Source organism: Buteo buteo, chromosome 4 (genome assembly GCF_964188355.1).
Source record: "Buteo buteo chromosome 4, bButBut1.hap1.1, whole genome shotgun sequence".
NCBI lineage: Eukaryota > Metazoa > Chordata > Aves > Accipitriformes > Accipitridae > Buteo > Buteo buteo.
In genome coordinates, this window is record NC_134174.1 from 42,319,571 (window position 1) to 42,334,047 (window position 14,477).

At 39.0% G+C, this 14,477-nt stretch overlaps 1 protein-coding gene across 4 annotated transcripts in view; it reads left to right on the forward strand.

Annotated features, from left to right (window-relative positions):
• The window catches only part of DLG5 (discs large MAGUK scaffold protein 5), a 113,505-nt gene that overhangs the window by 15,456 nt on the left and 83,572 nt on the right, over nucleotides 1-14,477 (forward strand). The window contains exon 1 of one of the 4 annotated variants that reach the window (XM_075025657.1): nucleotides 4,867-4,940. The exons of the other annotated variants lie outside the window; for them this stretch is intronic. Within the exon in view, the coding sequence (XP_074881758.1) occupies nucleotides 4,886-4,940 (55 nt within the window). The 5' untranslated portion in view covers nucleotides 4,867-4,885. Of the gene's footprint in view, nucleotides 1-4,866; nucleotides 4,941-14,477 lie in introns of those variants that run through there. 4 annotated transcript variants of the gene reach the window in all.

Genomic DNA, 14,477 nt, shown 5'->3' on the forward strand with positions numbered 1-14,477 from the left:
TACAGTGTTTAGACATGGGATTGCAAAATTTGTCCTCTGAGTCCAAGTGTAAAGATGTCAATTCACTTGGATGTGAAAAGTTGATTCTTAGGTGGAACAGGGTATTTTTGTCTCTTTTCTCAAAATTGGCAAAAATTGCTAATTTCCATGAATTCATGGATTATAGTGACAGTTATGAATTGAAGACTTCTGGAGAGGGTTTCTGTCATTCAGAGGAAACTAATAAGTGGATGTGAACACTATGGCAGAGCAGATCATGCATTACAAAAACATAAATGACTTGCCAAGTTACGTCTTATTTTTCTTAGCATTTATGTTCAAAATGATGTTTTTTCAACAATTAATCTCACTTTACAGGTTCAGAATGGTGGTAAAATGCAGTTTTACAGTTGGGGAGGTTTGAAGCAGAGAAGGGAGGAGTTCATCCCGAACAACAGAAACGAAGCTGGGAATGCAATACGTACTCCAGCGCTCTGTTAGTGCAGCCCACAGAAACAGGAGTGCAATCGTCATTAGTTTCAAAATTAGTGCCTTAAAATACATGATGAAAACTAAAGCTAATATTCAAGTGCTGTGACAATATCACAGTAGCTGTGTCTTCCTGGTGTATTTTGACAAAAATAGCTTACTGCCCAGTACAAAGAAGAAATACAGGAAAGCCTGCAACCTTTCCCAGTGGCTTACTGCTGATGGACTTTGTAATTACATCTGTCTAACTCCATCTGTGCCCTGCTCGGCTCGAGGTTGGATTTAAGATTAATTGTATGTTGGAGGATCCTGGCTTACAGCTATACCTTAATTAGAATTCACAATCCACTTTACATAAAAATATCTGAAAACTCTTTTCTAAAAGAACACTGATTATAGGGCAAATGAAAACATTTTGATCTTTCCTTTTTTTCATAATTTGGGAATAACTTAAGTATATGTAAATATATTCCCATGCCATCTGGTTTATTTCTCTCTTCATCTTACTCTTGGCTTCTGTCATCTTGCTTATTGCTCTTTGCCTTCTTAATTAGTAGGAGAAAGCAAGTAGAAATGACTTTTCTGTGATCGCCGTAGCATTTCAAACATTACTGAATGCTATGAAAAATAGTGCTTTTCTATGTTTTGAGATATACTGCTGTTGAACATAGCTCTGATATTGATATGTATATGCTAAAATCCCTTTAAGTTGGTTGTATAATATTTAGTGTAATTAATCACTTTTTTCTGGAAAATACCATGTTTTTCAGAATTAAGTAGTTCAGTTGTTGGAACTACAATACTAAGGTTGAATTATGATGGTAAAGTTCTGTTTAACTCTTATGTTCTGGCGGTGTTGTGGCTGAAATAGATCTGTTTCTAAAAGCTGTGATTTGGAAGTATTTAATTAAATGTACAGGAGTTAACATTTACAGTATTCTGGGAACTCTCAGGGTGCAGTCTTGTGAAGACCAATAGAGAAATTCTGTCTTTTCTAATGATTTGTGTGAGAGGAGAAAAAGAGGCAAAATGCACACTTACATTTTATTTGGGTTAATTTAACCTGAAGTGCTACAATGTAACTTTAGAACTGTTTGTTGGTTTTTGCAGGTTTTTTTAACTCTGTAAAAACAGTGTTTTGGGCCCAAGAGATTTTCTTCAGGTGAAGTGAGTTTCAATAAGATAGCCTCTTATGTCTTAAAAAAAAAAAAAAAAAAGGAAGGGGGGGAAGGGAGGAAGTACTAAAGATTTTCCTTAAACAGCATCACTTAAAAGGTTCAGTTCAGTTTAACAAGGTGCATAAGCGTATGCTCCTCTTAAGCAAGAGAACACTTCCTCTCTAGGGTTTTATAGTGATGTTGCTGATTGCGTCAGGATGATTAAGTATGACCCTGATGTTTTTAAATGAGTGCCTGAGTTCCTGATATGATAATTTGCAAACAAAATTTGCTTTCTTATAGTGTCAGTTGCATTCCAGTTTGTTCGGCAGCATTTGGAAGTTAAATGCCATAGCTTGGTGCTTCCTTGCTCCTGTTGAAGATCCTACAGGGAAATGACCTTATATGTGAGAGAAGATGCTGGACTGAAGGAAAAGCATGAAAATATTTTTCAAACCTCAGGGTTTCTGTATTTTTATTTGAAAGTTTGTATTAAGTACCTGAATCATGGGATAGTAATTTTTAAAGTTCCCTTAAAAATTAGGAAAATTAAGCTGCTTTTTACCCAAGACGTAATGTAGATTTTGCAGATATGAAATATTCAGGTTTGTATACTGATTGTAAGCATTAACAACTTTGTTTTCCTATTTGTTTCTTTAAAATGCCATTGATAACACCAAGTTCTCATGCATTTTGCCATTTCGTAGCAATCTACGCAAGGTCTGTGTTTTGCCACAGAAGGAAAATAAAGCCAAGTGACTCTGTTCAGGGTGTTCTATAGCTGGCCAGAGGTGGTCGCCGTGAACCCCCTACTACAGGATTGCGTGAAGACCTTCCATAAAACTGTGTGACTTCATTATGTGACTGTTCAGAGTAGCTGACTCGAGCTAATCTCTGATTAGTGAGTGATCTTTAGCCTTACTGCAGCCATGCTAAGAGTTCAGAAGTAAGAAATCAGATCTGATTTTTTACTACTGGATCATCTAAGAACTTTTTTCTCTTTATTTGATTGAAAGACTGGTACGATATGGAGGTGTCATAACATCTTGGCCCTATTTTTGCTTGCTTCAGGTCTGTCTTTAATAGTTTTGCATGCACATTTGGAAGTGGTGGTTAAACGGGGAAGCTGTATCTTGGGGGGCGGCATTACCAAGGGAGGAAATAGTCCTTCTGGGAAAGCACCGTGGGATTTGAGCTGATGAGAAGGGCACTGCTGTGTGGTGGGATAGATGGTGTTGACACTGACAGTGTCCTAAACAGAGAAGAAAGCACAGCTGGGTTTCTTTCTAAGGACATATGTCTTGAATTGTTGTTTACAGCATTTGTACAAAACTGAGAAGCTTTACTTTGTGCTGATAATAATTTTCTGAAGGGAATGTTGTACTTCATTGCTGCAGCTTGAGTGTCTTTGGCAATAGGGTGTGATTTTTGTCTTTGCTAATTATTCCACAGCTGCTCACCTCCTTCCTTCCACATCAGCGTCTCAGTTAACATGGTTACCTGGATCCTTAAGAGAAAAGACCCATGGAATCTGTTGTTTACAAACTAAAAGTATGTTATATGTATGTTAAAGCTGCTTAGCTCATCTCAGGAATAGCACTTTAATTTTGCAGTAAGCTTTATACAGGAAAAAAAGTGATGTAGTTATTTCCCTAGATTTGGGGGAAATCTGAAAGCTAGTTTTGCAAAGCAGCCAATAATACTGCTTTACAAAGGGGTTGAACTGTAGTACTAAAATTCATCTGTGAGTGACCTCTTAGAACTTTGTAACTCTACACCAACACATCCTAATTGTCTCCTCAGGTCACAGCCAGCCTTTGATGTCCCACAGACTGCGGTAGGGTACTGGGCCAACTGGTTCGGCAGCCACCCTGGTGCTGGTTTAGAACAACAGCCCTTTGTTGGGTGCCGGGCTGGTTGTGCTGCTTAAAGACCAGGGAACCTGCCGGCCAGCCTCCTGGTGACTTGTGCTTCAGGAAAGCGTGCAGTCTGGGTTATGTTTCCACTAGTAGCACAAAGTCCAGGGGATATCTATGGTGCGTTTTGTTAGGTTTTGGCTGTGAAGGTGTCTGCTCTGCACAGCTTGTAGAGCCTGAAGTGTGACAGTATTTCCTGGGTGGGTTAGCAGACTTAGGCTTTTCAATCTGTGTTCTCGCAGGTATTCTGCTTATGTTTTGGCCTATACCAGTGATATTTCTTGTAATAGCTTAGTGGGAGGTTTGTTTGTTTTGGGTTTATTTTGTTTAACTGCTTCTCTTCAGCAACTCTTGGACAAAGGCTTCTGCTCATTTATAGTTAAAACTAATTTTAGGAAGCCTTCTCCAGACCTGTGTGGATAAATGTCCTAGTATCAAGAATAAAATTTTAAACAGAAAAATGTTAATACATGCACACTGTCTTATGATTCCCAGGATCTGGAAAACCAATAATTTGGGTTGTTACTGAGATGTTGCTTTATAAGAATATTGCCATGCCAGGAAGCATATGAAGTATTTTGAAATTGTATCTAAACTGATTTGCATGCAAGACGTGAATTCGTGTTGCATTTATTCAGACATTGCTTCTGGGATTGTTAGTGCTGATTTTATATCTTCTTGCCACTTTAATACAAATACATTCTGCAGCTTGACTAAGAGTACCAGTAATACTAGATTGTTCAGTGTATATAACTAGAATTTCTTTAGCTCCCCCCTCTCCCCAGCATTAACTTACATTTTTAAATCACAGGGACTAAGCTAAATAGTTTGTTTGATACATATGCATAGAATATATGTTGGTCCATGTACAGTGCTCGGAAAAGTAGTATGGCTGCTTCTAATAATACTTCCCTTGTGCTTTTTTTCACATTTTGTTATTCTGTTGTTTGATAATTATTTTTTATTTAATTCTTTTTCCCCCAAGCTTGCATTAACTCAAGCTTAAGGCTTGTTTCATTTTCTGAGCACTTGCTTGCTGGTCTCACTCATTCCAAAAGCAATGCCGAAGAGTGCAACAAATACCTTATTGCTGTAATGTAGTAAAAATAATGAAAATCAAGTGTTATACAGGCAGCACCTGAAACCAGGTGATAATGACTATGGTTGTTAAGCAAACTTGTCTGGCTTTAATCAGAGACCTGTTTGCGGAACACAGACTTGATGAGGAATAGCAATAGCAACGTGATAATGACAAAGCTTTGCTGGGTTGGTAGGACTTGGGAGCAGCATATATGAGATGCCGTCTGTACAATCAACCTGTAATCTTTGGAGTTGAGATGGAAGATGAGTTGGAAGAGAGCAGAAGCAGAAATGCTTTACTGTAAAGCTGCACTGAAAGGTATTGGGAAGTTGAGTGGTTGCATTGGTGCTGAGTAGCTTTGTGGGCTCTTTGTTGGCTATTCTTTTGGCTTTCTGCTTGGTTTTGTAAAGGAAATGGAAAAAGGATGTGAAAAATTTGGAGTAGTGTTTCTTTTTTCCTTTTGTAATTCCTTTATGCTACTCTTCTCTCTTTGAGGGATTTGATTATAGCATTGATCTGCATCTTGAACAGTGGACTGATATATTTCAGCCATTCTTTGCAGTAGTTTGGCTGTAAAATACAGAAAGTTGCTGTTTACAAGCAAAAACTAATTGAAATAAATTGCCAAAATTCCTTTAAAGGAGTAAAAACATTTCTGCTGGCAAATTAAACAGTCTGACATCCAATTCAGCCATTACCTTATATGGTTCCTGGTAAGAATTGTGCAGTGTGAAGAAGTGAAACATTCTGAGACCAAAATCGTGCTTTTCTGGTGGTTTGCTTGTGGCGGTGTCATAACCCACTTCCTTCTTTCAGTGAGTGTTCAGTGGTATGGGAAGCTCTTCAGCTGAAGTCCCAACCACCAGGGCTTCCTGTGGCTGTTTAGAGACTGATTAAAAGCCACACATGGGGGAAGAGCATTCTTTTTTCCTTCAAAGAAATGTATTTGTTTTTTTGTTCTCCTCCCGCCCCTAGCTATATATGTGTTGTAGCCATATATGTGCTGTGGAGTGATTTCTTCTTGAGCCATATTGCCTTTTTGGCTTTGTACAGAACCTGTAGCAGGCAATCCTGTTACATATCTTTTCAGATTGTATGTTGGTTCCTACAGAGTCAGCTTTTCTAGAGAAATACTATTAAATGATTTCTAGTAACGGATTAGCAACAGCTAAAATGGCTTGTGGAAAAATTTTCAAGAATGTCATTGGTCTGCATGTGTATCATAGCAAAATTATAGTTTGATAGAAAGGAAAGGTCCTTCTAAGTGTGATGTTGAAGTTCTTTATGTGCAAGTGTGATGGATCAATTTATACCTTCCTCCATTTATAATCATGTATAGTTGATATAGTCTTACTAGCTGCTGAGACTGAAAAACCAAGGCGTTACAAACCTGGCTTTTGCTAACTAGGGCTTTCTTTCTACAAGTGGCTTCTGTGTAAAGGGAGGTCTTGCTAGTCACCATCCTTAGACATGGTGTCTTCATTAATGTATCCCCTCCTGATTTTTTTTCATTGTTTGTTTTAAAGGTCTTGCAGAACTTTTCCTGGAAATCCCATGGGAGGGTTTGTATTGGTGGTGGTGTTTGTGACAAAGTCTTGAGTTTGCAGCTGTGGAATCAAATGGAAATTGCTGTGTTTTGGACATGCCACAGTCTATATTTTGGGTGGAGCGAGGGGCATTAATGCATAGCTTTTCCTGTAGAAGTTAATTTATTCTCACAATGTTGGTTCTGCACAGTGTGTGTTGAATGGGGCATGGCTGAAAGCATCGATTCTGAAGCTTGCCAGGCTCTTTTAGAAGACCTGCTTGATTGAAGGCATAAGTGGGGCTGCAGTTTGGAGCTGTTGTTTTTTGTGAAACTCTCATTCATAATTGAGCTTATTTTAAAAAATACTTTTAATGAGAAAAGCGAGACATGTAGCTGATTTTGAAACGTGTTCCAGAGCCTTTTTGTGCCTACACACACACACACACAGAGGTTGTTAGGCACATCTGTAATGTATAACACTACAAGACACTCAGATGAAGGAGATTATTTTTAAGCATTATTTACTGAAGGTATGAGACCTAAATAAAACCCATTCTCAGTCCTTTTACTTGTGCAATAGTGTAATATTTCAGTAGTGAGAACGGATCTCAGAATGAGTAAATTGCAATAAATTAATGTGGTTCTAAGTTTTGAAAAGACGAATAGCATTTCCTCCTACATATTAGCTTCTTATTCCACACACAAAACAAAGAAGTCCCTAAGGATGAAAATAAGTTAGGTGGTGCACAGCAGTTGTCTCTGCTGGAGCTGTGCTGAGATGATGGTATGCCTCCTGCAGGTCATAAAGAGATTTTCTGGCTGTTGTGAGGAAAAATAAGCAGAATGGGGACCACCCTCACCTTTGTGTGAAGACTAAGATTTGAACAGTCAGCAGCTTCTTCCTGGGACATGAATGCTTGGCTTTACTGTTCGCTTTACTGACATGATGCTTAAATTATGTGAAACGTGCATCTTATGGGGGAAATAAACTTTGCTTTTGCTATGTTTTAGATTACCGTGTTCATGGATTTGGTAAAAGATGAAATGTTAGAATATACATTTGTCTTTTAGTATAGTGAATGGTAATTGGCACCCCCTCTGGTGGCACTGTTTGCTGTCTGAGCAGACATAGCAATATCAAGACAAGTGAACATTGGCTGTAGCTCAGGTTTCTCAACTTCATCCCCTTCTCCAGAAGTCTAAAAGCACTCTCGGAGCTCTTTCTTATAAAATTTTTGCTACATCCATTCCTCTGTAATATTTTAATTGAGATAATAAGCACAATTTTCTAGGCCTGCCTTTTTAATAACTACAATAGTGCTGTATTGGAGCTTCTGTCTTGGTAGCAGGGAGGGTTTTATCATTCCAGTTTTCTATGTGTTTATACAAGCCATACTGACAGTTTTCATGCCATTCACAGCTAAAGACAGAGGCAGCAGGACTTTTTAAAATGAAAGTTGCGGTTTGTTCTTTAGGGCTTCTGGTTCATGCACCTTACTCTTCTTAAAACATGCTGTTACAGCTTTAATATTGCTTGACTACACCTGTGGAAAGCATATGTATGCTAAATTGTAATTGTAGGCTGTACTATCCAGGATTTTTTTTTGCTTTGAGGTTGCTGAAATTTTTTTAGTGGAAAAAAGCCCATGTGCGAAGATTAATTTTTGGTTTTCAAATTGGTTTTTTACTGTCTAGGTTTTTTTTAACTTAGTATGTGTTAGCATAATACCAAAACGCATAGAAAAGATGTCACCCATTTAGAGGTTTATTGTGCCTTACATGGCTGTGATTTGTTTTCTGGATTTTTCTTGTACTGTACCTGCTTCTTGTTGTGCTGCTTGTGGATATGTGAAGTTGAGAGCTGTGTTTCAGGCTGAGCTGCCACAATGAGGTCAGCGGTCACAGAGCAGGAGAGCTCTTGTGCCATAACATGGTTCAGAATGCACAGTCGAGAAAACTTCCCCACTTATCTCTCCCACCATCCTACCGTCGTTCTTTGCACTAGTTTCAGCACACTTGAGGCTATCTGTGCTTATACCTTCTAGTCACAGGAACACAAGAGGTTCCTTCAAGCGCCCTGGAAGTTTGGCATAGGGAGCACAACACTGAAGAATGTGTTAGCATTGACATTCCTCCTCCATAGGTGAGCGTTTCCTATCACACCACAGGATTTTCTCCAGACCTATCCCAGCTGTTAAATAGCATACTGCATTGCAAGTAGTCTATTCCCCATTCTTTTTTTATCCTCCTCTTCCATGCCTGCATTGCTCACAACAGCACAGTGTTTTATAGATATTTCTGGTCGTTCAAAGCTTTGCCATTGGAGAACAGACTCTGAGCCACCGTGAGTGTTATTACTGTGTTGGCAGTTTCTCAGAAAGCTTTCTGCTTCCCATTAATTTTGGGGAAAATGCCCAGTAATTTAACAGTTCTTAAGGTTGATGTCTATTTTTTTCATGTTGAATATTGCTGGCTAAAACTTCTGGCTGTCTAAAACCATCAATTAACTTTATTTTCATTGTTTGTGGGAAGAACAATAGATGTATAGTGTACAATGAATGGACATACTGTGTTCTAACAGAAATTTTCATCTGAAATTTTAAAAACAGTAATAATGCTTTCAGTCATCACTAGATGCGTATTCATGTTCTTCTAAAGGTAGGCTACTGCATTTAGCTTAAGATACTGTTGATCTTGCAACTATAGATGTTTGGGACAGGAAAATTACAGTTTTTTGACAGTTTATAGTTTTGGGAAGGTAAGCCTAAACCTAATCTTGCTTCTGTATATCAGCAGTGACACTCTAATATTTTTTGTTGGGGGGAGGGGTGTTTGGTTTTTTTTTTAAGAAATTAATCCAGCCACTCTTATTGTCCTATGCTAAGACTTACAACAGAAAAATGATGTAATTTGTTCCAAATTACATCTGTTTAACTCATAATGCAAAAAACCGCCTTGGTAAATTGAATCAAATAAGCAATCCACCTGTCTTACTAATTATGTGCTGCCACTTGTTGTTATTTAAGACTTCAGTTAAAAAAATAAAAGTGTGCAAGTGTTTTCCTTCCCTCATTTCTTGGAAAGTAGAAGATATAGCCATGGTCTCTAGTTTTGAAAATACTGTATTTCTGGGTAGGAAACAGTTAGGAATATTGATGAGATGATGGATGTTTTGGAAGATTATCATGAGTGTGTTTGGAGCCAAGGGCTGTGGCAGGGACTTTCTGGTCCTATAAAAATTGGTCTGTTTGCTTTCATAACATAGCTTTTCTTTCTCTTCTTCAAAAATACTAATCATAAGAGCTCCTTTTCCCAAAGTGATGAAAATTCTTACCTTTTTCTTGCTAAGAGAGACAAAAATAAAAAAGAAAAATAGTTTGCCTTTAGTAAAAAGATAAGCAGTGTCTTGGAAAGCAGATGAAAGATGATGATTAAGAGCTAGGACTAGATCTGTTTCTACAGTAAGATATGAGGAGGAGATAGGAGCCACCTCCACATAGGAGGGGTGAGAATAATAGAGGGCCAGCAGGTTCCTTAGGGCTCTGTTTTCTACTACTGGGGCAACACGAAGGAAGGTGGTTGCCTCTTTGCATTGTATTCCTGTGTCCTAATGGACCAAGAATAACTTTGCTGCCAGCATGGATTTCCTTATCGGGTTTCTACTAGTTCTACTAGTTGTTTTTCTTCCTGATCCGATGGGAGGAGAATGGTTCGTAAGATCCAGTGTAGGTTTGAAAACACAAAGCAAATTCTAGTGCCTTTCTACATGTGCCAGTAAAACATGATGGCCCGGTTGTTTGATCTGGTCTTTCTGCTTGAATGTTTATCTTCAGCATTTCTTTGAAATATTGAGTCTTCTGTTCTCTCTAGCTGCCCCTTATCCCTGCTACTCATTTGCTAGATGTTGCTTTTATTTGTATCTGCTGTGAATTTGTGTAGGTGATAATCATCGTGTGTGTGGGTGAAATCATCCCAAGTCCAAATCTGCCAATATGTTGTTTCTGATGAATTCTGAACCTTGCTGGCCAGAGCACACGTACTTGCCCTGCAGGCATGAATCAGTGGGTGATCATTTAATCTGTGCAAATATTCTCCTTATGGTGAGCTGAGGAACCAGGGAGATATTTTTTTTTTAAAAGCATGTAAGTCGTGACTAGAATCTTTTTGTCTTGAAAACAAGATGATGCTGATCTACTGTGTCCAAATGTGAAGTGATTAATAGCAGTGGTTAGTATTTGCACTTTTAGGAATGCTTACAGGGGTTCAGCCTAAGGGTAGCAGGGGGTTGGTAAGCACTGTAACCAGGCAGGATGCTTTCTTTGTCTTGTTTAATAAAGCATACTTCCCTAATACAGGTTTCCAGTACAGGGGTGTTGCTTGCCTCTCCAAAGGGTCACTGTAGCTCAGATACTCAAGGTTTTGTTTTTCGAGACTTTCCTGATGGCTCCCCTTTCCATGTGGTAATGGCGTCTGGATGGCATCACCAAAAAGCACTTCAGGCTTTGCTTTTTGATGGGGAAACTTCTGATGTTTTTAAAATGAAGCATGCTCCAGATCTTAAATGCAACTTGAGCTCAGTTTTGAATTATAAAGCCTCTCTTGTATGCCTGGGAGGATGCTTCTGCTCAATTTATCTTGGATAGTTGCAAAGACTGAACAATCAGCTCCTGCATTTTCTATGTGTGGAACTGGTGGCAAGTCACCAGCTTCATTTTCTGCTGACGTGGTTGGGTAGCATGGGAGTTTCCCTAGGCAGGGCAGAGGCATTAGCAACTCTCCCTCAGTTTACACTCTTCTTTCTCTTAATAGTTTACCCAAAGGTAGCAACTTTATTATTTATTATATTATAGGACTCTGATGTTTGTACTTGTTTATAGTGCAGGGGACTGATAGGCAGCTCTTGTTAGGTAGGTGGAGGGTGTTTGCGTGGTGTTTTGATTGTTTGTTTTCCCAAGTGTTAATTTGCGTTTGTGCATTGAGTCACTTCCCTCTGATAATTTGTCTAGGGAATGGGGAAAAGCATACTTTATGAAACTGAAAAATAAATGAATATGACCAACCTCCAAACTCACACCTGTCAGGATACGTTAGTGGATACATACAGAGAACGTGCTAAAAAAATGAGAAAGAGTGCTCTCTGGATTGAATCTTGCAGTGTTATCCTGTTGTCCTCATACCGAGAATAGTAGCATGTAGGTTATCTGACTTTGCCCTTGACCAGAAAAGTCTGGACCTACTTGAAAGTCTATAAAGATTTAAATGTTTCCTCTGATTGGAAACAAGTTTTCAGTTTTTGCTTTCAGGGTTCTCTACTGTAGCTTGGATTTCTTGTCCCTCATTTTTTTTCAATTATCTCCTTTCTATGCATATTTTTTTTTCTTTTTTTTTTAGAAGTACTGATTCATTAAATATTTCTGGAAGGTTCTTTGCATTTTAAGTAGAACAGAATCGGCATAAACATTGCTAATTATAAAGCAAATTTGGCCCTTGAAGTGAAAAGTTGCAGGATTTGTTTTCCCAGCAGGATAAAGTGTAGCACAGGAAGGGAAAAGAATGATTTAAAGAGCTACATGCTATTAACCTTCTTTTTAGTTGAAGAATTTAAGTTTTCTCAGAAGTTTTCCACTGATGTTATTTATGAAAGAAAAGAGATGGTTATATGCTTTCATACAAATTAAAAACCTTTGGGGATTTGTTGCATTGTGGATTTGAAATGTGAACCACTTTCTAATGGATCAAAACTAATATTCACACTTGTTTCTGACAAATCTTCTCTAATGTATTAAAAATGTCAATTTTTGGAAGATACTACCCAAGCAGAGAAGATATAGTATTTCCCTTGAGGAACTTGTGGTTTACAGCACAATTAGAAAAGACCGAACTGTTGAGTTGAGCTCCAATCGTCTATTTGCTTTTACATACTTCAGTTTACACAATTGAACTTCCTACTTTATTTTTTTTCAATGATGTATTCTTAACATTAAAATCCTGCAGCAACCTAAGAACAGATGGATGTGGAAAAATTGTAGTTGAATGTAACCTAGTTGTTTGTAATGTAAATATCTTGAATATTCTTGATTTATCTAGTGGAAATATAGAATAAAAATACTTCTGTAACAACAGATGATGTGGTACTATGTGAGAATAAATAAAAAAATGGTGAAAACATCTTGTAGAAAGAGTTGCAGTATCAAAGATTGCTATAAATCATGATGGGGTAGATTTTAATCCTGTGCTTCTAAACTGTGATCCGTCTCAACCTGTGTTTAGTCATTTGCTAAGCACTTTTTCATATTACAGACTATTTGAATTTGGTCTTCATTGTAATGTCTTTCAAACATTTGGTGGTTATGGGTACAGTAGCATGCTAATTCATCTCAGTTGGGGTCTTTTGGTTTTTTTAGGGGGAAGCCTTTTCTTTCTATATAGGAATTGCTCAGTTTTGATTATGATTTAGTCAGTGCTTAACTTGCATGTCTGTTTCATACTGAAAGCAGTGTATATGTGAGGAAAACAATGGATGCAATGGATGTGTCTCCCGCCCCGCCCCCCCCCCGCTTTTTTTTTTTTTTTTTTTTAAACCCACTGCTGTTCTCCTCATGCTGTTTCTGTCCCCTGCACACCCTCTTGACCTCATTGTTGCTCTCATGGCTACTGCTGATATGAGAAACAAAATGAAACACTTGATCCTGATGGTAGCTGCTTTCAGTGACACCCTCTCCTTTAGGAACATCCCCAGTATCTTCATAGCCTGTTCAAGGAAAGAGATGTAAAGAAGGCTGGTTCACTGGAGGCTTAAAGTGGAGAAGAAGTGTCAAAGCCTGCTGTTAAGCCTACACAACAAAGCCTGTTTCAAGGCTACCTATGGAGGCACAATTTTTACTGCCTGTTCCGTTGCTGATATGGGAACAGCAAAATGTGGATGTTTATATGGTTAATTGAGGAGGTTGCAAAGTGTTATGCAGTCTGTCTGCTACTCCAGATCACCTGGCAAGCTTGCTTAAGGCACGTCTGTGCTGGCACCAGGAGCTGAACCTAAATGCTAAAGCTGTCCTCACTCAACCGTCATGCCTGAGAAGTAGTGATGATGGGGAGGCAGCATCCTCATCTGCTCCGAGAGATGTTGGTGAGAGAAGGTTGAGGGGAAACCACAACTCCCTGACAGGCAGGTGACTTTCCAAGCAGGACAGATCTTGACTTGTTTATTGGCTCAGTCACCCATCTAGGGTGGGAGGCCACTCTTTCTCCCCTCAAGGGCTCTGACTTGTGCTGTCCAATATACCACATCCTACTTCTTCAGTGCTGTAGTCTTGTTTTCTTTTGTGTTCTCTCTTGTCACTGTCTTAGTGGACTAGAGCATTGTATTTGCATTTGGAGTAGCATGCTGGACGTTGAGTGCATTTGCTGAATTTTTAGCCTGTGTCTCTTCTGCAGACTCCAGGGAGGTCTGCTGTGCTACACATTAAGCTCAGTGTGCCCTGTCATGTAACGCTAATGCTGCTTCCTGGTAAGCGTGTGATTTCAGTCTTTTGGAGATACATCATCAGTGCATTAAACTTTAAAACTTTTTCCAGAATTGATGGAGCTGATGGCATTTGGCTGCCTGTATTGCAGGTGTTTTTTTCCTCCTCATAATTGATCTCACGGTGAATATTTGGCTTATAAAAATCCTCCCGTTACAAAGATCTGCCTGGCTGTCACTAGTACCTCAAGTTCCCAGTTATTCTTTGTATGCTCACTGCAGTTGCTTGCTTGGTAACCCAGACCTCTTGGCTTAAAAGCTCATAGCTAAGCCCTTTTAAAGTCATTGGCCGCTCTGCAACTTGCTAGAGTTGCAGCAATTGCAGTTGCTTTCTCCTCAGATAATAATCTCAAAAAGGCTAAAAGGCCCACCTAGCATGTTGATGCTCTTGCTATACAGGAAAAAGTCCTCTCTAGACTCTAAAATTCATTTAGCCTTCAAACAGGGTCTGTCATCATGGAATTACGTGAAAGATGAAGCTGGAAGAAGGAGCCCCTAGGAATATATATGTCTAAGCAAGCAAACTCCTTCAGCACTGCGAAGCACCATGTGGCCATGCAGGGCTGCCTCACCGCTCTGTGAAGCCACAGCAGAGGCTGAGGACGCTGCTTCCTCCTTGCCCTGCCATGACCGTGAGAGAAGGAAAAGTAGCAGCACTCATGTCCTGCAGAGAAGAGGCAAAAAGGGGGAGAGGAATGTATACCATAATTGCTTCCAGATGAGTTCCTTTTTTTTCTAGCATTCTCTGCTCTTAGTTCTCAGGTAGTGTGAGCATTTGTATGCATGAGCTCCCTGGTACACAGAA